The sequence below is a fragment of the Pomacea canaliculata genome, linkage group LG5, assembly GCF_003073045.1.
Source record: "Pomacea canaliculata isolate SZHN2017 linkage group LG5, ASM307304v1, whole genome shotgun sequence".
In the NCBI taxonomy this organism is placed as follows: Eukaryota; Metazoa; Mollusca; class Gastropoda; order Architaenioglossa; family Ampullariidae; genus Pomacea; species Pomacea canaliculata.
The window spans coordinates 2,376,172-2,401,358 of record NC_037594.1 but is presented as its reverse complement, the minus strand read 5'-3'; the positions used below and the strand labels follow the sequence as shown (position 1 = coordinate 2,401,358).

The 25,187-nt window shown below is 37.3% G+C and overlaps 2 protein-coding genes across 8 annotated transcripts in view; one reads left to right on the top strand and one right to left on the bottom strand.

Annotated features, from left to right (window-relative positions):
- Window positions 1–11,973, bottom strand: part of LOC112565452 (serine/threonine-protein kinase 32B-like) — a 64,859-nt gene extending 52,886 nt beyond the window's left edge. For 2 of the 3 annotated variants that reach the window (XM_025240928.1, XM_025240929.1), the window contains exon 1: window positions 11,491–11,973. In XM_025240928.1, the coding sequence (XP_025096713.1) occupies window positions 11,491–11,542 (52 nt within the window). In that variant the 5' untranslated portion in view covers window positions 11,543–11,973. The remainder of the gene's footprint in view (window positions 1–11,490) is intronic. The other variant, XM_025240930.1, reaches the window with a different exon arrangement.
- A 116-nt stretch (window positions 11,974–12,089) lies between these two features.
- On the top strand, window positions 12,090–25,058 carry LOC112565451 (leucine-rich repeat-containing protein 27-like). 5 transcript variants are annotated; one of them, XM_025240924.1, is made up of 12 exons: window positions 12,090–12,533; window positions 13,234–13,426; window positions 13,992–14,138; window positions 14,733–15,027; window positions 15,790–15,948; window positions 16,188–16,276; window positions 17,435–17,517; window positions 17,759–17,823; window positions 18,173–18,299; window positions 19,924–19,984; window positions 21,856–21,925; window positions 24,408–24,469. In XM_025240924.1, the coding sequence occupies exons 1-11, from the start codon at window positions 12,228–12,230 to the stop codon at window positions 21,900–21,902; spliced, it is 1,572 nt and encodes a 523-aa protein (XP_025096709.1). In that variant the 5' UTR covers window positions 12,090–12,227; the 3' UTR covers window positions 21,903–21,925; window positions 24,408–24,469. The 5 variants fall into 5 exon arrangements, with proteins under 5 accessions (XP_025096709.1, XP_025096711.1, XP_025096712.1 ...); XM_025240926.1 differs by lacking the exon at window positions 21,856–21,925 and having other exon boundaries at window positions 24,408–24,539; XM_025240927.1 differs by lacking the exons at window positions 19,924–19,984; window positions 21,856–21,925 and having other exon boundaries at window positions 13,234–13,345; window positions 24,408–25,058.
- The last annotated feature ends 129 nt before the right edge of the window (window positions 25,059–25,187 follow it).

Below are 25,187 nucleotides of genomic sequence, written 5' to 3'. Positions count from 1 at the left end.
GCCAACGAAAGAAGAAATTTCTGACGTGCCTGATCGCATTAACACTAAAAGGTCTATTTCGCGAGAAAAACAGATTGAATTCTCCATTAAGCATCATAGCAATGCAACAAGCCACTGTAATGAGCACTACCAAACAATCACCAGCAAGGCACTGCAGTGAATAATAATATCATATTACTTCAATGAACTGCACCGTCAAGCCACTACCGGCAACCATAGCATTACTCAGCAATGAACCACAGCACCAAGCCCTGCAGTCAACCCTAGCAACCGTTCACTGCAACACATCCCTGTAATGAACCACAGCACCAAGCCCTGCAGTAAACCCTAGCAACCGTTCACTGCAACACATCCCTGTAATGAACCACAGCACCAAGCCATGCAGTAAACCCTAGCAACCGTTCACTGCAACACATCCCTGCAATGAACCACAACACTTCGCCAATGAAGTTGTGGAAGTATACAGCCACGCACATAAGGAAATTACGAAAATGGAAGGAAACTACACATAGAGATGGTTGCGGACGATTTTGGAGAATTATGCATGCATGTGACCTTCACCCCAATTTATGGGTTTAACCTTTTCTATTTTCGACGTGTGCTATTCGCTATATGTATCTAAATAATGCTTACTACAAAATAACTTGCCGAAACATTCTTAGAAAACTACATGCAACCACAGTTTGAAACGCCCAACCTTGTTTCACAGTGAATTTTCTAACCACAGCAAACTAGAATGTTGTGAACGGGAAAGTTCGCAGCAGACGATGGGCGCTTCGAGTTTTAGCGTATTGTAATGTACTTCATTAGCATTAACATTGTTTTTACTTTCAGAGATTTTTATTCTACAAAATGTCAATACGAAGATAAGTAATCATTCTACTACTGAATATTCATTTTTATAAATTAGGCTAAGTTTTAAGTTACATCAAAAAACATCAAAAGAGCTGGAGGCAAAAATACATTATTTTAAAAATTCGTCGCTCCGTTCTCAAACACAATGAAGTCATAATTTTAAATAACGGATAAGTGATATCAAAGAGGCACGTAAAGTATGTTCAACATTAAACCAAAATAACTTTTAAGAATTCATTTTTTGAATGAGATACCATTACAGATAAAGATATGCCCATGTTTATAAAATTGTCAAACTTCTGAAATAAACCGATTTTAACCAATACTATGTAAAAAGAATAAGAAATGGAAAATCAAGCATGACTTTCTCATGAAAAGGAGAAATGCCTGACCCTCCCTCCCTCCCATGATCTACTAACCAATTTTTAATTACTTGATCAACTTTAAAGGTAAATAAATGTAAATTACAACAGGTGTGTCCTATGTTTACAGAAATAACCATTTTCTGGCAGATTTATTCAAAACGATATACTACAACAGTATCATATCAGTACATCTTGAATACAACATCAAGGAATGTGAGCTACAGTAGAAGACGACACGTATTATATCTTATTGCCTGCTCTCTTGTTGCTCGTCTTCATTGCTTGATGTTTTATGTGCAAAATGTTTATTTTATTGCCCTCTAAAGATTGGTTTAACACTCTTGGTTTTGTGTCCTGATTTAATGTAAAGGGCTGAACTGTAACTCTCCGATGGTCCCACTCTTGTGTAACTGTGGCGCTGTCAAGCTTATGTTCTTGTTGCTAAACACGTTTGCGCTTCGTTGGTGAACATTTTGGAAATAAGTCTGCTCCTTTCTGAGCGTAATATTCAGGACAGGATGTAAGCTTTGCCAATGTGTAGAGATGTGCACTATTTGCGCCATGCAAACATGTCCTACACATTTTGTTAAATCTATGTGTGAAAACAGACTAGACAAATCCTAACAGAATCCCTGCAATGTTTGAATCGAAGTACTGAACTTTATAAATTTCTGCGCAAGTATTTCATGCGTCTAATTACGAAAAGGTCCAACAATACAGTATTCGCCATTTACTTATCTTTAAATACACGTTTTGTGCTTAATTAGGCTTAGTCATATGATCTTTCTTTCTTTACTATTATTGGTCGTTTTCAGTTGTAACCACTTACGTGGCTAGTTTTTAAACGTGAAAGAAAGAATTAGGTAATCGTCAAATAGATACTTTCAAGACTGATAGTTAATGCAGACTGAGAGTCTTCGCTATGATATCAGCCGCCTATGGTCACAGCTTCAGTCGATGGAGAACAGTCCCCACAGAAAAAGAGATGGCGCCAGCTCCGATGAGAACAAAGATCGTCACCACCTTAACACAGTAGATGTGTGTTCATGTGTGTTCGACGACAGCCAAAAGGTCAGCTATCAAAAAAAAAAAAAACAAACCCACTCGGTTACACGAGAAAGAACAGGTTCTAGGGGACTTGGATTTGCTTGTGTGAATGCACGCCTGTATCAGTATTTGACGAGTTCGTGGCCACAGCACTTTGTGAGCAAAACACTAACGAATCCAGTTTTTATTCTGCGTGTTTACCTACTTTTTAATGACAATCCCACAAAAAGGTTTGCAGTCTTGAACCATTTTATTTCTGTTTTTTTCAAGGGATGGTTAGTCAAACTGCAGCCTTTCGTCTGCTTGAGAATCCTTCCAAAAATACAAAGTGGTCATAACTTTATTAATCTTTAGAGTGTCTTTTCTTAAGACTAATTTAAGCAAAACTCAGAACTGGGCGAACTTTCGACTCTCTTCAAGAAGAAGCAGACTATTTCATTAGAATATGCTGTTCTGTGCAAAGAGCTTATTCAGTTCTGAACTTAGCAATAAAAGTTGTCATTTTACTTTGTGCCTTGATTGTTGCGTACCCGGTGAACTAACTTGAGGGTTCTAGGGAGAATAAGGAAAGAGCCCTATGTCCAGATTCTCCTAAGAAACTGAAAACACTTTTACAAATTATTCATTGAAAGGCTGTTAAACATGAAGTCAAGAAAAAGAAAACATAAAATGTTAATGTTCGCTCTCACTGGCTCAAGGTTTTCATAAACTGTCCTTTCACTCTATCAGACGTTCATATCTTTATTCTCCCATTTGATGTGTGTCATTATCGTTTGTGTAGTATGTTGAGCTCTCTACTCTGTGAGGAAATGTGCTAAGTGCTCTTTATCATCATTATTACATCTACTAATGCAACGTGCTAGAAATCCTGGCGCTTCAAACTTTAACACTTGAGTAAGAAAAATTACTTACATATTTCTATGAAGTTTGCGGACCTATAGGCAGTTTGCACTGTATTGGGGACTTCGTTATTTCAATCTGCGACTTTGAAAATTTCGATGTAGTAGTTATTCGAGAAAAACGACAGCTGTACAAAGCATCTCCTGTCTTGAACTAGAAAACACTTCTAACAGTTTATATGTGCACGGGGACACACACATTTATATATATATGCACAGGAAGATACACACACAGGGACACGTGCGCGCACAGAAAGATATACACACATGCACATGGACACACAGAAAGAGAGAGTCAACACTCCTTGTATCTGCTCGTGTGAACAGGTCCAGTCTCTTTGCATTTTATTGTTCCAAAGATTGCACAAGACAGTTTAAACTGAAGCAGGTCCAGACTCGAGCTCGTGTCAACCTGGCGACCATACCTGTCGTCTCCTCCAGACCAGACTCAGGGTCTTGGTGGCCGTCGAAGCGTCAAAAGTTTTATTTTTCTGTCAGCGGTCGACGGTCTTGTGTCTAATCGAAAGACTCTGTGACAGTCTTATAAAAACAAAACTGTCGAGACACGAGACATCATCAATAATGGATATTACGGCCTGAAACATGATTCGGGCCTCCCAGTGATGAACCAGACTTGTGTGACAGGATCCTGTTAGGATATATCCTGCGCTCTGTGCCAACGTATGGCTAGTGTTAGAAGAGGCATGACTGTGTTGTTTAGAAACACCTTGACTAATTCGGATACTTTTGTCAGTTGTGCTCCAGGCCAAAATGTTTATTCTTTCAAATTTTTCAAGTTGTCTCTGTACCAATGGGCAGTATTTTATGGTCCTCAGCCACTAGCCAAGAAAAACAAACGTAGCAACATAAAGTTTATTGACGAGCTCCATGAGTCCCTGCCCTTTATAAACAACACATTGCTTTTGGTGTTCTAATTGCTGTTGGTGACTTGACCCATTGACCAATCTCTCTGCTTCTACTGTTAAACAACTGTGCACGTCTCTACCTAGCGTCTTGGGCACACACTTTGCTGGGTTATCACACGATCCGTCGATTGTGCTCCCGGTTCATGATAGCGCGAGGCCCGACAATTAGGGTGTATCTTTCTAACGTCAGTACGTTTGTAACACTTATCAATTCTGCCTCCACATGTGAGATATTCCAGCTAAGTGGCTGGATGATAGATGATGCATGCAGCGGACTGCCAAGTTCGTCCTTCTGCAGCACTTGCGCAGTCATACTGCGACTTTTTTCGGGCCTTTTCAACACACAAACACAAAATCAGACATGATCTTGATGTTCTTGCTCAGCCATCAACCGACAGGCGTGCTGATACTCCCTAAGATTCTTTCAAACCCCTTTCAGTTACGTTAGGTTGAGAGTGCCGCCTTCTCTTTAGCCTTTTTTTCCAGCGTAAACATAAGCTTCTGCCAACAATTACATCTACTTAGAATACTTATCTTGCATTTAAAGCTCTTTTATGCACACACTGACAAGACCACATTTTTAACAAATCAAACCTTAATTCCGATGTTTTGAAAAACTAAGGACTTGTCATGCAGCAGCTCATGGGTCACGTGAAGGATAATGATCTTCTCGAGTCTTACCAGTCAACCTACAACAGTGAGACAGCCTTAGTTCGAGTGGTGAACGACGTCTTAAATGTTTCTGACCATAGTGATGTCTCGTTAGTCTCAATTTCTCTCTTCGGGACTTATCTGCCACATTGGATACCATTGACTATTAGAATGGTTTTCATCAACATCTTGGGGTTCGGTGCAAGACATCGTTTGTTTTCGATCATACTTCACCCATCCCGCAGTTACTGGAAATGCTTAGTCTACCCCTGCTATCTTTTCTGTTTTCCAGAGGTTCATATTGGTGTTCTCCTTAGGGCTTGTGGTCATCTATATCATCTCTATGCGGATGACTATATTGTACAATGCCGCTGGTTTTGCTGACGGTATTGGGTCGGACTGAACGAGGTGGGTAGCCGAGTGATTACAGCGCTGGCGTCCGAGCTGAGACCGCGCTGGTTCGATTTCCGATTAGCGCAGAAAAAGGAAGGTAAGGCAGCGAGAGAGAGGAGATGGCCCCGAGAAAAGTTAGGTCTGACACCTCAATGAAAAGGTTAGGGGGGATGACCTTTATCCTTTACCCCTTAAAATGGATGCTGATCAGTAAGCTAAAACTGAATGATGATAAAACTGGAGTCATCCCGATTTCCACACATAGATATATAGCTATACTTCCACCTCCAACGAATTGTGAAAATTCCTAAGTATCTGTCTCTGGATGCAGCCAACAAACTCACAGTGTCGCTCATTCTCTCCACAGTCGATTACTACAATGCAACTTTTTGCAGACTGATTGAGGTGCATCTGAAAAAATTCAGTGAATTCAGGATTCCTCCACCGAGCTGCTCAGAACACTCAGTCTTCCGATCAGGGTACGCATGTACCAAGTGGTATCCCTGTGGGTTTGTTTTTTTTAATGTTTTCACTGTGGCATTTCCCCCCACCCTCTTTTTTACTCTCTTTAGCAGAACAAACCATCACGGATGTTTTATCTCAGGACACATTCTGCTCAGCTTTCTAAAGTTCTTTCTTTTGACCTTTTTTGCAGTAGTTGGACCCCACAGCTATGAATTCCCTGCCAGTCCTCTTACGGCGTACACAGACACATATGGAGCTGTCAAAAATATTTTAAATAACATCTTTTCCAAAACTCCTTACGAGATTGACTCCACAAGCGCGCGCACGTGTGTGTGTAGTACGCGGTGAGCAGCTTCTAGCCAGAACCAGGCACAATAAAAGAATTATTTTATTACATGTGCCATTTCCCCCGCGTGGAATGTATAATCCCTCTGGCATAGACAAACTACTGCAGAAAATGTCAAGTCTAAAATTAGCCAGCATTTCTATCAGAGTACTTTGAATATAAATACACGAATTTTCAGGCAAGCTTTAGAAATACTAAGTCTAGAAATAAAGACGTTTTTCAATCGGAAACATTGAAGTACTGAACCTCAACCGTGAGCTAAAAATAAAATTAACAAACCTTCAAGCACAACCACACAATTCAATATTATCGTTAAGAACTCTTGTGAATGTTCTGAACTGTGGCTTGTGGCACGGATCCACAAACATGTTTAAAAGTTCTCAGCTGATTGGCAAAGTCATTGATGCGTCTATTGCTTCACCCACTTAAGTATCGTTTTAGTACATGGTTACAACACAAACAGTCTACATCAGGGGTGGGCAATTAATTTTCCCAAGGGGCCGCATGGGATGGTTTTAGAGGGCCGGACTAATATAGTTAACTCAGTTTTACCAAATACTGTATATATAGTATATATACTGGCGGGCGGGCCAGCGGGTGGGCCGGTCAGAGACAGGAGGCGGGCCGGCCTTTGCCCAAGGTCTGGTCTACGTGGAGGTTACCACCGTTCTTGTAGTTTTGGCGTGACAGCCTCTTTCTCTTTTTGTGATGAATCTGTCCGTTAGCACATGCCAGACATTCCGAGTCGCGTCTTTTAAACCCCAGCAGAGCTCGCGTAGCGTTGTAATTCATAAAAGCTGTCGTCTGCTTGAATATAGATGTGTTCAACTGATATTTCAGAAATGAAGAGTGTATGCCAGCATGTTAGTGCCAAGATGTAATTCTGACCTTCTGGGGGAAACAAAGTTACTCATGAGGTCACAAAGAAAGCGCTACTGTTTTTAAGATCATTATTCACCACATTTGCACAACTACAGAACCATGTGATGTTTTAAAAGAAATGAAAATTAGTGTAGATATATGACAGATAATCGCAATTATAAAAGTAAATACCATCAAGCCGCCATCATCCAGAAATTAGGTCTTCCAACGGCAAAACAAAAATTTATGAAGAGTAGAAAAAGTATGACTATGTGTGTGCTCGCGTGCGGGTTCGTTCGCTCGTGGACAGCAGTTTGTTTTACCTTCTGTCAAAAATATCTTACTGCAAAACAAGCCTAGAAACTCAGAACGTTCTCCAAGAGAAAGCTTTGTCAGCTGAAGGGTTCGAGCAGAACTGATACGCGTGCTTCTGTCAGCGAATACTGATGGACCTATACTATCTGCTAAAGCACACAGCTAGCAAGCAAATGGAGGTGCAATCCTAATCGAAAAGCAATTGGGCTGGAATCCTGGTTGAAAGCATGCCGCCCTGTCAATTGTTGTCAGTACTGGAAGTGCTGAGCGAGGATAGCACTTTGATGGAATAGGGTTCTCTCCGTCCTTTAGCCCACACTGTCGATCCTTCCTTTCTCTCAGTCTACAGGAGCTTTCCCTCTCTCTTCCACCTCTCTCTTTCGTCCTCTAAGACCCATAAGCCATCTGTAAGAAATAATCTTTCCTGCAGGAAGAAAATAAAGAAATGAAATACTCCAAAATCTTGTATCTCTTATTCCTGACACTGCACTAACGTTTGTCTGCTACTGTCGGCAAAAAGAGATATGGGTTTATAGCGTAGAATTGTGGGCTTGCAGTTCCATTCAAAATCAGAACACAGTGGATACAAGCTAACTGCTTTTGTACAGATGTACCAGAACTAGTCTGCAAGCATCCATCGTCTGACTTCCTCGTTATCAGCTCGGAACACTTTTCTCAGGGCGCTAGGAAGCGCTGGAACCAAATTCACTGAGGTGAGAAACATTGGCCTTGCGCCAAGTGACAAAAGTAGCTGAAAGAAGAATTTCATGTGGCGGGGGAAGAAAATTCTGATGTTTACCACCAAGGATAGACCCAGACATTTCGCGAGGCATTCATGTCTTCACTAACAGGGGCATATGTGCAAATCCCATGTGATTCGAGATCTTTGCAGCCATGCCTTGTTCATGTTTTTAACTCTCCACAAAGCACATAGAACTAGGCAATCGGAATGAAAGTTTTACTTTTAGTCAATTATTTCCACTGAAAGCCATGGAACTGCTGTCATCTGGTCGTGTATCTTTTGCAGCCAATACCCTCGGCTGTTTGAAGACGTTCGCAGCATGACTTTTCCTGTTGCCTGCTCATTCGATGTGGGCAAGCATTTAATAGGCGCCTGCAAGCTACGGATCACACGCGGCCCCAAGGCTTAGTGTCATAATATTCTGGACTTTTTATAAACGTGCGTCTGGACGGCTCCTGCTTCCTTCTGGCTTTAAGATTATGATTAGGGACTGATTTTAGAGAGGAAGACAACAGAGTTAATTGCAATAGATGAGCTATACTTCCGTCGTCTTGGCCCATACTAAGTCTTGCTAGCAAATGTGTGCAAGCAGGCAGTACTGTCACCTACTGAGTCCAAAATATTTACGGACAAAAGTATTGATCACACAAAATCGTTGAATGAATTTTTCATATGGATCACACCTAAATCTTATTTCAGAAATTAAAATTCCGAGGAGACCATTTTTCCATCCATACCGAATTGGTCTTAGAAACTCATAAGAAGTAGCTTTCTATCAGCCAACCCTGAAGAATTCATTAACTCTGTTAGTCCAGTTATCCTCTCACACTAGCTGGGACATTCTGATCCAATGACAATGAAGATGAGATTTGAAGCAACGCGTCAGAAGATTAGCCGATGTCGTAAACGAACGTGAAAACTAAATGTGTTCATCGGTTATCAATCTTAGAAGGAAGGAACAAGGCTACAGATCACAAAGAGTGTATCTCGCATCCCATTTATATAGAGCCGAACAACGCTTGAAGTGAATAAAAGAGAAAAGGGGAATGGAGTATTTATGATGAAATGCAATTTTCAATGCAAGGTTCATGGAGCTAAAATCTGCTCTAAGTGACAAAAATTAAAATTGTAATATAATAGTACATTGGCCATCTAAAAATGTTGAAAAATCTAAAATTGTGGCTGTGTGCTTTGTTCTGTGGTCAGTCACGAGAAAAAAGGATAGCTGGAAGAAAGGGGAATAGTGGAGGGAGTCAGACACCATCTTTCCACACCAGAAATTATTCATAAGACCCTACTTAACCAGTTATTATTATCGAATATTCAATTATCGTAAAATTTTTTAATATGATCAACGAGTAAGCATCTCCCCGTAACTTGAAGACTAGTGGATTTCTGACAATGAGTATCATTGAAATTAAGTTTTGCATGCTCTGCCAGCGTTCGGCCCGTAAAAGATCAATAAAAAAAGACGAAATCACAACGATTATTCTCGAATGCTCATAACAAGCATCCTCGCTTCACTCATAATCAATGAAGATAAGTGATTCTAAGATGGGCATAAGCTCTGACATAGAAGACATTCACCCTTTCGACACAGTGGTCGAATAACGTCTGCCTCACTCTTGTGGCGTGTGTGGTTTTAAGGTTCCTCAGGCTTCTCGAAAAATCGGTCACCATTATGCTCAGATATAACAACCTCTGCATGGGCTTAGATGAAGTGCTTTTGCAGAATTGGTTTGTCAAAATGGAAGTACACGCAGCTATAATTGACAGCATTCAATGAGGAGAATGCCAAATGCATTTTGCACTAAAAGCTAGCTTCAGTGGTCGCCACTGAAATGTTGCGATTGTCAAGTGATCGGCATGGAATCAGCCAATACTGTAGTACCTGTATATTTAGTTCACCTTACCAGGACCGATATTCAACATGACTCGGCTATATACAAAGACTTGACGGCCCTTGAGTTTCAATTATTTGCACTACTAATTAAAATATGCAAAACAAACAAAACATGAGCGGATTTTGTAACATGGGGTGTGGACCTATGATTTATAGGTATCCAACACTGCTGAAGGCATTTGTGGGAATGTTCTGATAACTGACAGATAGGAGTCCCTCATCTAATGTCATGATAAATTATAGCCCTTGCTTCTACACAACACAACAATCAAACAAACCTACACTCTATGCAAAAACAGTGTCAACAAAGATCTGGTTTATTTATGAGATATGAAACCCTTCGTATAGCAATATTGCTACATCTCCTACTGAAAATGTTTAAAATATAACCAATTGATGTTGCTAGAATGAATGGTGATGATGCCTGTCTTTCACAACAGAAGCTTCAAGTGCAGTGGTAATAAAAAAACCCATAAAAATTCATTTGAATTTTATTTAAAAAATAATGTTGCCCACCAAAAAAACAAAAAACTATAATAGGGAATGTAATTTGAGATTCTGTTTCAGCATCTCTTCCTAACTGCAGTAAAATATTAGCAGCACAAAACCATTAAACATCCTATCATGACAGTACCAGCTGCTGTGTTTATTTATGAACATAAGTGCTGCAGTAACTGCATGTTACTGAATAACAATAGTCAGTAGAAGGAACCTGAGTAGCAATGTTCTATGGACAGCAGACTGGTGTCCATGTGTTTTATTATCATATAACATTTTTTCATCCTTGTTTTCTTTGTGTTTTCCAGTTGTTGCTTTTTTTTTTTTTTGTTAGAGTAAGTGTAAACAACTAATGCAGTCTAATTATCTTTGATTGAGTGAATGCCCTATAGTGATAGTATACTGATGCAAACAGCAGAGTTACTTTGTAACTTTTGCTAAAAAAAAGTCTATAGTCATCTGTCCTACTTACCTAATGTGAATGTGATACATACACTAACAATTTTCTCCTTAAGAAAAAAAAATGTGTATTGAAAATTCACATTTTCTCTGCTGTTTGGGTCATCCAGAAAATGTAGTGATATTAGTTATATGTAGAAAATATCTTGAACGTTGAAATGATGCTACAGTCACATTGAAAAACCATGAGGCATGAGGTTTGTTGATAACAGGGGCATAACTGATGGCAAGGGAAAATACAGTAGGCACTTGGTTATTAGACAAGTGCACAATCTACTATAACAGGTCACACTCTATGTCACTTACTGAGTTACTTTTTTCCCAACCATAAAATTAATTATCTTTAAACTGCTACATAATACTTTTTAAAAATGCCTTCATAACATAATTCATGCATCAAATAAGTTTGTTGATGTCATCTTTATAAAGCTTGGATAGCAATTGTAAATGTTATACTGGATCTGAGTGAATGGATCCTGAATCAATAAATTGTTAAAGATTGGTTTCCTGTCACAATAATTTCTTCTGCTTAAACATGCAAATGATAATTATAATCTTTCCCTTAAATTTCATTACTTATGTCCTCTGTATGAACAATTAAGATGCACTCTCCAAATGTAATTTTACTTCCTTCCAAAGCCATACCAGAATTTCCTGGGTATATATGCAGCAAGTGTTTAACATCCGTGTTGAATTTCACTGCATGCTCAGCTGTGATTGTTTCTGTTCACGAGTATGTAAATGATAAAGTTAGTCAAATCTTACCTTCGCCGTTGGCATCAAACGATGTCCTGCGAGTAGAATGACCTGTTCCCATTGTGCAGCCAATCTTGGATGTCCTTGTTTCCGGCGTGACCACTGTTGATAACAGTGGTCAACATCCGTGTCACGCTTGAAGTCGCCCAGATGATGAAGTTTTCACGAAGACGTCTCACGGTTTACAATCCAAAAGTCAAAGACAGGGCGATACTGTTGATGCTTCTTCATGCTGTCAACCCGAAGGAGCAAACTCTTTCTCGCTTTGAAGTTTCCATGCATGCCAAAGAAGAACTAGCATTACTAATGTCGAAATCTCTCCTCATCCAACGCTCTCTTGCTTTCTCGTCGGAAGTTCATTTCAAAGTAGGCATTCGCTGTTAACTCTTGAAATCAAGCGATGCTCGAGTTTGCTGTCCTTGTATTGTTAAGCAGCCTACATCGCACAGAAACTGTGAACTGTACCACTGCAGCCAAAGTGTGTCGTCTGCTGCACCAACGTTTGAGCCAAAGCAGTCAATAGTCACGTGACGCAGTACGCTCAAGAAGGATACCATGTGATGTCTGCCATGTGATCTTGATTTCCATGGTGATTGGACAACATTAGCTGCCATTTTTGTTTACATGGAGAAATCTTTGAAATGAAATGACTGTTCCGTCCTCGTCATACTTTACAATCCTCGCACGATTCAACAATGTTACATTTGAGAAAGGATATTGCTTTATAATAAAGTCATACGCGCAGAATGTCATCACAAATCATGGCGCTGTCCACAGAAAACGAACAGAAATCTGATCTGTTGAAGGGTGAGAGAACACCATCTTCAGATTATGATTCGAGTGAGCTTGATGTTTGTGATGAACAAGAAGAGTCAGCAGATTCTCGGACAGAGACCCCAGCCGACACTGCATTTGCTCGCACTAAGCGAGAAGAGGAAGCTGTGTTGACATGCATTCAGCAAGCAAGCGCACTAAACAGTCCTTCCGTAGATCTCAGTGGTAAACGCCTGCTCGCTATTCCGGACGAATTGTTAATAATGGGTAATCTGGAGGTGAGGAAAAACGCCTAATAAAAGGTGTTCTGGAAACTTTGACAAAGACAACCATTAATATTGTGAAGGATGCAAGCACTGGTAGCATACAGCAGAGAATATATAGTTGGCAGCAGTTGCGAATGATGGATTGGTTTTCCAAATGATTACATTTTTTGGACAAATTCTAGATATAATTAATTTAATTATTGCCTATCAGAATTAAAGGTAGAGAGTTCCATAATCTAGTGGCCGTATGGACATTGAGCATAAATGGTTCACTGTGTCAGCATGCGGGAAGTGAAGCCCAAATATATCCTTCTTCCGTCTTTGCCTTCCTACATAAAATCACATACCCTTCTTTGCAAAGACGTTTATGGAATGGGGAGGGGAGTTTTTCAGCCACATATCAAAGCAGGTATTAAATAAACAACCTTACAGTTGATCACATTAATCACCAGTAGGGAGAGATGGAAAATCAAGTAACCAAATCAATAAAATTAATAAAAAGGGGACCAATGCTCAGGTCTATATATACATTTATAAATCATAAAAGAAAATTGATATGTTGGCTTATACTTTTCTAAAGTCAAAGAACATTCTGCTGAAGGCCTTTAAGAGAGTTCAGAGAGACCACAAAAGCTCACTTGCTATTTTTCATTATTCTCAAAAAAACTGTAGATTATATACATGATTAAATTTAATGATTATTTTGTTTCAGTACCTTTACCTGGAAGGAAATGAAATTTCTTTTCTCCCAGACGACTTTTTCAAGCGATTTCCTCATCTCAAGTGGTTGGACCTACGAAACAATTGTCTGACACGCCTCCCTTGTGTGTACCTTAGCAGCCATACATCACTACGTAACCTATTATTGCAAAATAACCAGTTGAAATGCCTTCCTCTTGAACTTGGTATGCATTGCATTTAATCATGAAAAGAAAATGTCTTTTGTGCTCCAAATGTAAGGTTATTAAAAGGAAGATGTGTACAGGTCTACAGAGAAGAAAATAAATCTGATGAAGCCATTATGGAATACTTTAAGTACCTGCATGGTGACTTTTGCTTTTCCTGTAACCTTCCTCTCCTTGTGTACATGTTTTGTGTAGTCACCTTTTTGGGAGTGCATGGTTGTGTATGTATGTATGATGGAGATATTGTCAAGCCAACTGTTTATGTGAAAAGTGAATTGAGCTTGCTGCCAGCAGGGAAATGCACTAAAGAAATGCTTGTTTATTTCTTTATTATTATGATTATGATTATAACAGGCACCATCTCAAGGTGAACCAAAACATTTGTGTGTATGCATGCAGATGCTTGTGCACACATGCATGTGTGTTGTGAGAATTCATAATGTCCCATCCACATGCTACATGCTACACATGCTACACCATGCTACAATGTTAAAATGCTTCTGGATGTGACAGATCAGTTATCCTAAGGAATTGAACTATTCTTTTTTTGCAACAAATGTTTCAGGGCTAGTAAAGACACTGCATGGTCTAAATATCATAAACAACCCGCTGGAATTTCCTCCAGCAGAAATCTTAAGTCAAGGCACATACGAAATCCAGAAATTCCTGCGAGAAATGCTTCAGGCAAAGTCCAATGCAAATATGAAAGAAGGTAAAGAGTATAGCTTAGGTGTGCTTCACAGTTATGCATAGGTTTATTTACTGCAATACATGAGCGTGCATAAAATGTGTCTATAATTTACTTTGTGTATGTTGTAGAAGTGAGCATTTCTGTTATATGCGAATGTGGGTGCATGGTTGTTGATGACTTAGTCCGTGTAAAGCGTTATGAGCAAAACTTTGGAAAGGCACTATATAAATCCTCATTATTATTATCATTATTATTATTATTGTTATAACATTTGTTAAATGCTTCCGTTTTGTTTTGGTTTTTTTTCCTTCTTTTTTTATTTCCTCTTCCTCTTCTTCCTTTCTCTCACCAATCTATCCAATACAAGTTCATTAGAACTGCAGGCAGACACATCAGCACCTATGTGCTTTTGTTTTTACAGAGACATTGCTCTTTCAGATGTATTTATGTAACTAATTTTTATACATTTATTCTTGTCTTAGGTGGACACTTGTTATGTTAATAAAAAAAATGGGAGATATCAAGTTTATTATTTATATATATATTTATAGAGAGGCTATGCTGAATGATCAAAACATACACTAACATTGTGCCATTTGTATTTGACTCAATCAGATCTAGCATTAGACTGCAAATTTGAAGATTCTGGGGATTCTAGCGGCTCAGATGATTGGAATACCAGTGCCAGCATGATGGACCTGGCACGGCAACGTCAGAAGATGGCCAAAACCAAGTCTGCCAACACTTCCTCTTTGAGCCCTACTTGCAAAAATCTGCCAAATGGTCTTGCACAACCTCAGCATGGTCTTGCACAACCTCAGCATGTGAGCTACAGCCAGATCAAACACCTGCAGATGGAGAAGCTGAAAAAAAGCAGTGCTACTACCACTCATAGCAACACAGCTGACAGGTGAAGCAGTGCTTGTGTCTTTGAAAATTTTGTTGAAGCTTTAGATTTCATCAAAACGGTCCCTGATGCATGAACTCTTTATTGTTTGCTCAAACACATACAGTTGAAAACTTTTTCTTCTCAGCAATCAGCAAAAAGTACAGAACTATAAAGATCAAATAAATATTCCAACACAATATGCATGTGTATAAATGTACATACATTCCTACAGACATTGGTCAGGCTTTATAATTTTTGTATAATTCTTTTATAACAAAGGTGCTAGTTATAATGTCCTGTTAATCACAGTTTATATATACATGTATATTTAAAGGGACAGGGAAGGAGAGAAACCAGTGAAGAAGGAGATGATATAATTAAGCATGGCTTATTCATGATTTTTGCCTGTTAATCACAGTTTATATATACATGTATATTTAAAGGGATAGGGAAGGAGAGAAACCAGTGAAGAAGGAGATGATATAATTAAGCATGGCTTATTCATGATTTTTAAATTAACATTTGACTTTTCAAAAATTTTCATTTGTCTTTTATTGTATTTTTATCAGTTTTAATTTTAAAAATGTTTATTACATATCTATAAAAATAAATTTGTAATTTATAATCATATTTAGTTCTTCTTACTTCACTCATTTTCTCTTCCTTTTTCTCTAGTATGTCACATATTTACCAGTGTTTGTGTCTATAATTGTGTCTCATATGTTTGATGTCTTCTATGTTTTCTCTTATGTTTGATATTTTGTATCATATATTTGGGTACAGTAGGCAGAGAAAGCCATCAAGTGTGCAATCCTGGAAAGTTAACTCATATCCTGAGCCCCCATCTCATGAGTATATCTCATTTAAGATGGCTGAAGAGCGACAGGTGGCCAGAATTCGGGAGATGAATGATAAAGCAGATGCCATTCTGCAAAGGCGCAAGTAGGCAATCATTGTCTTCAATGTTACAGTAATGTCAGAGTGTTTTGTACTAAAAGTTTAAAGTGTTAAGAATACATTTTTTTATTTTCTAAGAGCAATGATTGAAGTGTGACTGCATGGGCAGTCAGTGCTATATAATTAAGACAAAATTGTTCTGGAAAAGAAGAAAGTATTTCGAGGATGAGTGTGTGGTTTATTTGTAAGTGCACTTTTCTGAAATATGTACCTATTGTTTTCAGAAATGAGCAATTGTTGAAGGACTGGCGAGATAACGCAAAAAAAATACAATCCAAGAAATCTATGGAAACCATTACTAAAGGAACCAAAGGTAGGACATCTGCAGTTTTATCTTCCATTAATGTTACTTATTTTCTATAATAAAATGCAATAAAATGAATAATAAGAAGAAAGATGCTGTATAGCATGAAATCTCAGCATGTGGTCAGGGTCTCCAAGCTTCACATTACATGAAGAATATAAAATAGAAGTTGATGAGGAAAAGCTTTTGAAAAATGTGATACTCTCTCCCCATCTTTAACCATGCACAGGCACACACATGAACAACATCAACCAGGAGAAGGGAGCTATGACATATATCTCTTGATGCCTAATTTATCTGTTTCAAATTAATTACCATTCTTCTATATATAAATGTGATCTAGTATGTTAATTTATTAAAGGTTTGAGATTTGTAGAGACCAACTGAATGCACTGTGCACAAAAGACTACAAACTGACAGCTTTAATAATACAAGAAACACAAGCATCAGCAGAAAATATTACTTGCACTAGTTCTCCCACTTTCCACCATTCACAATATCTTTTTTTTTATTTCCTTTCTTCTCTCTCTATCTCACATCCATGCATGCACACATGCATAAATCCGCACACATTTCTATAAAGGTAAAGTTAAACATAAAGGAAAAGATAGGTTAAATGGCAAGTTGGGCTTAATTGATAGATACTGATGTTCTTGTTTCCCCATAAATTTCAGATTTCAAATGAAGCATTTACTTACAGATGTGAATAAAACACACCTGCAGGCTGGTTTTTAGAGATTGCTATGTTTTTGTCTCTTTCATGAAAAAAATCTGACCTTAAGTCCTGATATAAGATGTACAATTTGACAAGAAAGACATTCTCTACCAAGCCAGTCATCGCCACTAGATGTAGCTCTTCTTCATGGGGTTCAGGTTCCTGGTGTTCAAAATTGCATCAGTTGTCCTCACCATTTCCATGACCATGTTTCAGAAAATGAACTCCTTCACTATATGGGTTTAGTGACATCACTTGACATCAAGAAAACATGGTAGCCTCCTTGTATCACCTCAGAGCTGTGTTTTAGTCCAGCTTGTAGTGAACCATTGTTCTGCGCTCTGACATTTTGATCTGATATCAGTATCTGTCATCAACCCCAACTTGCTATTTCAGTTCTATTAATAATATGATATAATTATAGATGGGTAAGAGGTGGCTCCATTTTGCAGAATATCCAGAAACAGCTGCAGAAGCACCTTTTGGTGTGGACAAGGACTTTATGAAAATGATGGATAATGAAGACAGGTTTAAGGTGTGCCTCATAAATAGCTCACTAAATGTGCATCTTGTCATGTATCTTTATGGTCATCTAATTTTTCATTGGTTGTTAAATGTTATGTAACAGTTTTCTGCATGCTATAAACAGAAACATCTTTTTAACTTTTTACAAAAGTGGTACAAAGTCGAGGTTAATAACCCTAAATCATCATTAACATATGGTGTTGTGCACCAAATAATAGTTCACATGCATATACCAAACATCAATCTTTCAGGAGCAGAAGGAGAAGCCTAAAAGAGCTCTTTCCCCTGCTTCCAGAATGAGAATTGAAGAACAAAAGTGCGTGAGTCACATAAATTTCCCATTTTAATATACATGTGTAAAATTCTCTTTCATTTGTTTATTAGATTTGTTTGGAAACAGTGAGATTTTACAAAGAAAGCTTCTAATCATGCTTTGAAGTGGGTGGTATATGAAAATGCAGGTCAGCACCTGTAAAGGTAGATCATCTCATTATTAATTCACAAAAGTAATAATTAAAGCAGTCTCTGGGTGGGTTTGAAGATAAAACTAAAACAAAAAAAAAAACTATTAAAAATGAGTCAGTTTATTGATCCATAATGCCAGAAATAAATTAAATGCTTTTAGTGAGTCATGAAGGAGAATAAAATGTTGCATTCATGTACAGGGTAGCCCAAATACAAGAGCTTGAGCAGCGAATCAAGTCACACACAGCACAGATGGCTGAAAGAAGACGGAAACCAAAAGGCACCCCACAAGAAGAGATGGAAGCTGCCAGAAGAGATCTTGAAATTGTGAGTAAACTGCTTGCCTTTCTCTTCTTTTTCCAGAATCTCCATCAAACATCAAACCCTATGTGTCAACATCTAGTGTGTGTGGATTTATATTCTGTTATTTCAGTTCTTTGGAGTGATGCCTCTCAAAATCTCTGTGTGGCAATCCATTCATTACATTTATACTGGGCCAGATTGTGGAGGAAAGATGGAGGATGTCTGTTAATAATGAATGGTTTTTTGAGTGAGAAGTAACATGATGCTGTAGTCTTTTCTTTTGTGTGTGGGGTGGTTAAGAAAGGCAAAGAGAAGGAAGAGGTGGTGAAGGCTGGGTGCACTAAGCTTTTTTTTATGTGTGTCTTACAAGTACACACAAGTTTCTACACAAGTACACACACAAATACAAATCAAACCTTATTTTTGTCACTTGAAAAATGAAGGATGAAAATAATGACAAGATTTTTTGGTTTAATTATACATTAATGTTAGATAATCTTTATATACATTGCATAAAATTTCATCATTTGTGCAGAAGGTATAAATTAAGCATTTAAGGAATTGATAATCTTACTTATCCTCACCCACCATGACCACCACCTTCACCTTTAGTGGCATAAACAAATTTTACTTTAAAGGTTCCATGAGAAGTGTAGAGCATAGCTTTAAAGTTCGCAATCTGTCTTGGACTCTTATGAATCATCTTCTAAAATACTCCTAGCCAGACTGGTGCCCTAAATTTGGGGCTTTTCTCGAGATGGAGATAGATGACAATTATTTTTGTCACTCTATAATTTTCAACAAACATTGTCATGATGGACACTGCTGTAATATGCAGAAAAGTAAATGAGCAGTGAACATCACATTGAATAAAAAAGAAAATTAAGGCAGAAAAGTGTATTATACATTTAAGTGTCATTCGAATACAAATTTAGACTAAGAACACATGCACATAGACAACAATGGTCTCTTGTGGATTTGTAAGGCTGTTGATCAATTTCATCAAGAACTTATATCACAAGACCTTTCAATGCATGAAAACTCATGCCAGTATTTAAAATGTTCTTTTATTGTACTAATACTGCATACAAATTCAAAATAATATAATATTATTATTTTGTCGACTCTGATTATTGTTAAAAAAAACAGATGAAAACTGGCAGAGCAGTTTATCAGATTGATTATCAGTGCAGCTTCTTCTCAGAAAACTAAACAGGATTATTACATCTGGCTCAGATATGAACATTTTTATATATTATGTTTGAGGAAGAATATTACTAACATAATACTTATAATGAGGAAAAGTCATACCATGAATTAAAAGAATATGCTTAAATGATGTTTACTCAATAGGATTGTTATTGACAATAAGGAGCAAGGGCACCAAGAGAGATGAAGTGTTCCACTTGCTTCAACTTATATTTGATATTTTCTGCTTGTTTTAATATGCTAAAATGTGCTAATGATGTTTCTTCACAGATAAAGCACATTTTGCTTTCGCTGACCAGTGGTTTTCTTTGGGTGTCTGCTTTTATATTCTTATTTTTATTTGTTCTCTTTATTTAAACTTACCTGTTATTGGTTGTAGATTTTGAATGTAATCATTTTCTTTAGTTTTGTGTCCTCCCTTTGCTGATGTCTAATGTAGGTCAAAAAGCTCCAGAAAGACCTGATACGGCGCTACCAGGAACTGAAATCTTGGAATACAGGTTGCTTTTCACAGTTTGTGCTGCTAGTAGTAGCTGACTTCCCTTTGCTTTGGCTGCTTTGAAATGGCTTGTATTGATCTCTTTAATCAAGCATATAATTATTGCATTTAAACAGTGACACTCTGCTCAGTTCATAAGATGATGGTGATTTAATTCTTTGACATTTATCATGAGTCTGAAAGATCAAACATATAACTAGTTGCTGACATTTGTCATGAGCCTGTACATGTAACTATTCAGCAAGAGCAGTTCTTTGAAGCATAACACTAATTTTTCTATAATTTCCTCACATTTGTCTACAAAACTTAGGAATTATTAATTTATTATTGTGTTGATTATTTTATATAAAAGGGGATATTTTATTTCATGTTGGTTTAAATACACACACATCTCAAATAGAAACAAGAATAAAAAAAGCAGATGTTTATCTTCCTAACCATGTCTGTTCTACCTGCAGGCCTGTGTCTCTGTCTGTCGAGTCACTGGTTTATACATTCAGTCTTACACAAAAATTCTGTGTAGACCATTAGGTGTATTCCTGCAGAGAGAGATAGAGTTTTCTGATATTTTTTTTACATAAGTAAAATCATATCAAGGTTTTCAAGGCCGGTCCTGCCATGCCTACAGAGAAATGTGCTAAATAACAGATTTCTTTGACTTATTGTATTGACAGTCCTGGGACAAAATAAAATGAACAGAAGTATGAGATGGCTAACGAGGTTGTCAATGTCATATTTTTGTGGTCCTGTGCATCATAGTTTTTAACCCAAAATGTAAATATTGTAAAATGTGAAATTGATAAATTTTATATTTGATCTTTTTATTATCACCTGGAAAATGAGAGATTAGAGCAATATATATGAATCAATGATTCAGTTAGGAATAATTGTCTCCAAAATTTTAAAGCTCTGAAGGGTTATTGTTTGCTGACACAACCTAAGGTCGTGCAGTGTGATTCTTTGAGCCATTATGGGGATGTTATTTCTTTATAAACTGATCGAAACATTGTTTTGCATGATAAATTAGTAAAAAAAATATAACAAGGTTAAAATGAGAACTTTCAGCTGTGCCAAGTTCAGCTTCCCTATTGAATGAACTTCTTTGCCATCTGCTAACTTTGTTCTGCCACAGAGAGTTCTAAAGAAATTCTGAACAAATATTTGCTATTGGCACCATCATTAATAAGCTGTGATATGTTCTTAACCTATATTTCTCTCTGAGGACAGCATTATACCTAAAATTTTAGGAATGACAAACCTTTCCTTGTTCATTTGTACACTACTTTGCTTCCAAAGATAGAGTTATAGTGCACAATCATAAGCTCCAGAATCATGTTTTCTACAACATAACAGAACTGCTCTCTTGTTTTGATGTAAAATAAATTTTTTTGTGTCCAGCTAGACACACATTTTCATGCTATTGGTAGCAGACGTCTGTAGATGCATGTTAGAATTACTATAGTTTTTTTTTCTTTTTGCTTTCTGCTATCTGAAATGATCACCTGAACTGTTACTATTCCATCAATTTTGACCAAAAGTAATTATGCAGGGATAGAAACCTCAATTTTATTGTTCAAGTAGCAGTTAATTTCACATGATTACATTTTCCGTCACCTCAAATGTTCTCTGTATCAATATCCAGTCACTATAATCTTTATGGTAGGTCAATGTAGATAGAGAGTCATCACTGCCATGCAGGGACCATAATCAGGGAAACCATAGACATTAAAAGTAACATTGAGATTTATACCTTTTAAGTGAACTATATTGGCTGCTGAGCTAGTTTTGCTGTTATACAAATCAGAGAAAATATGCTGTACCAAATGTTCTGAATAAATAATTCCTTTGGTTTACTGACAATTGAATGTTTAGCCCGGTCTAGTGGCAAACGTTCCACCCCAGGTGGAAATGGATTTTGAAATGGCAGTTTAATTAATAAGAGGTAAGTTCATCAAAAGCCAGATAAATGGATACCTGTTGCAAAACCTGGATAAGGTCTATGAAAATACACGTAAAATATTTTCATTAAGGGCTGTAGATATGCATTCCACTCACATTCCTTTTCATCTTTTTCATTATTAATTTTTCAAAATGACTTAAGTGTGAGAAAAATGTACAATAATGTCTTGTAATAAATGTATTTTATGACAAACTTTCTACATTACATGTGCGCTAATGTCTAGTATTAATTCTTCTGCAACTACTTTTCAAATGTGTACTTTGACATCAATTGTTTTACAAGAGCATGAAGTATGCAAACAAATGGTGCAAAAATATTTGTCACTTAGAATGTGTTCTATAACTGCAGGGATTCTGTAGTTATTTAAAATAGGATTCATCTACAGTCAAATCTCCCTACTATGCCACCTACCGGGACCGAGCAAAAGTGGCATAGTAGAGAGAGTGGCATAGTAGAGAGGGTTCGTAAAAACGGCTTTATTTGCTCAAGTTACCCGTCAGTCCAAAGCTCTCAAGAATAGTCAGCTGGCGCTAGCTGTCTCCTCTCATTCTCCCCTTCACCTCTTCATCCTCCACCCCTCCCAACCACATCCGCACACCTGCATCCTGTCGCTAGTCGACCCCCTCCCGCTCTCCCTCTGTCACGTGACTGTCACCTGGCCAGTGACCACCCCCATCGCCAGCCTCCACCCTCCCTGTGTGCGTGCTATGTTCCATCCCACCTAACTGCGATGTCCCACACTACCATACAGTATAGTAATCGAGCACTGCGCGGAATTTCACAACTTGTGTCTTTTAGCAGTCACACAAAAGTGGCATAGTAGTGAGAGTAGGGGTGGCATAGTAAATTTTTTTTTACATTGAATTTATAGTCGGGACCGAGCAAAAGTGGCATAATACCGAGAGTGGCATAGTAGCGAGAGTGGCATAGTAGCGGGGTGGCATAGTAGAGAGATTTGACTGTATTCTGTTTTCACACATAGATTTAACAAAATGTGGAGGATATGTTTTAGCCATTCTATATATTCTTTGCCATGAAACAGCACTTTTTATCAATCTCCATCCTGATATCATAAAATATTACGGTGCCGAGATCTTCGATCACAGTACTTTGTTTTTATTGTAGAAAAGGTTTATTCTTCCCACAATACAAAAGTAGTTGGTGGTAAGCCGTACACTTTAAGCAGAAAACTAGCATGCATTGCCTTTTTGTTTTTCTTGGATTCTAGTAACATAATGTGGCCCTCCCGTGCCTCTAACATTAAACATAATATAGAATTAAAAGACTGATTGTGAATCTACATCACTGCTTAAATGATAACAATAAGTTTCTGTAACTTCATTGAAGGATAAGATATTCATCCATCTCAAGTACTAGCATCATAGCTCAATGAGGATGAATCTCTGCAGTTTAGCTGTAGTTATGAAGACTCACATGCAGGTGTAAAATGCATAAGAGATTGACTATCAAGATGAAGTTTTAAAATTTGTATTTTTATGATTTATGCTTTCTCTGTCTTCAGCAAATACAGTTTGTATTGTTTGTGGTGTTATCTTTTTAGCTTAATGCCTTCCTTTCACTCTCTTAAATGCTTAGTTAACATTTTTGGGGTCTTTACTGTTCAACATTGTAGTCTGTTCATTTTCTTTTGAAGTGAAAATATGGGAAAACTTATTTACTTAATGCTCAACTTCATTTCTTATATTTCAGAATAGTTTATTAAGTGCAGAAAAAAGGAAATTGCGTGCATGTCTTTAATTTCAACATCTTTAACTCTGTCCTTTCCCCATCAGTATGATCATGAATTTGTATCATATGATTTTTAAAAGAGTCCTGCAATATTGCATTAATATACTTTGCCACAATCATGGATTATATCTGATTTTAATTTAAACCATTTTCAAAGACTTGTGATTGTGAAAGGAGTGTTATCATTTGACATGCAGGGTAAAGGTACAAGATACTGTTGGTTTTACCAAAGAATGACATCTCGTAAATAAAAGTATTTTTTAAGCTGCTGAAGTTACATTTGAAATGTAAAATATAATTGAATGTAAATTATTTCCTGGAAATGTTTGTGCAAAATCACGAAGACAGGACAACATACACTGCACTTGCTTATATCTGTACAAGGCAGCATGCCCATATTAAGATAAAGTGCTACTCATAATGTATAATTTCTTTTTCCCTTTGAAGAAAAAAAAAAGTATCAAAAAAAATTTGATTGATCATTGGAAATGTTTCATTCCAGCTGAGATGCTGTGATCAACTGTTTTTCTTTGTACAGGCCATGTTGCTGACCTATTGACCTGTTAAACTGTTTTGTATAGATGACAACATTTATGCATAAATTGAAGAATTTCTGTGATTTTTGTTAGACATTGATACACTTGCTAACATTCACACTCATACTATCCTCTGCCTTTTCAACATCCAGGATTCAAGCTATACTTTTATTTTGCAGGCTGAAGAACTTCATCGGCAGCTGATGAACCAACACCTGAATGTGGATGTTCGCCTCAAGCAATTTGAAGCAGATGTGCTGAAAAATCTGCCTCTAAGAGCCCAGCTGAAACATTAGTCTCATCATAAGCAGATATGAGGCTATACTTGTGTCCCATTTGAGCTGAAGGAGACTTACTGTGCCTTTCTATCAGCACATCACTGGATTAATCATTTTCTCAGCTCTACTTTCATACTATTTGGACAGCCACTGTTTGTATTTTTTAAAGACATGATCTGTTTAAACAAGATTAGTAATCAATTACACAAAAATTGATGTAAGGCTGTATGTTAAGGATTCATACTTAAAAAGTCTTGCTGCTTTTTGTGTATTTATGTACTGTTCTTAGATGATGTAACAGGACCGAAAAGCTGAATTGCAGCCAAGGAAAGTGAACAGGTAGAATTCTGCCTTAAAATAGGCACATTACTTTGTTTTCCATCCAAGAAGCTAAAATAGCACAAAGAAGAGTACATGACCATTAGTCTTACAGGTTTAAAAAAAAAAAAGACAACCAAAAAAAAGAGACCATTATTTCCTGTCAATCGTGCAGAATTTTTTGTGTGAAATTAAGATTTTTATGAGAAATATAAAAGTTGCAAATTTTTAAAATCATGTTTGAGAATGTATTTGCCAGTCTCAAACTTGTAAATTAAAAAGCCAACATATAAACTTTATGAAAACACTGGTTGAATAACTGAGATCATCTTTAGGTTGCTATCCAAATAGTTAACAACAAAA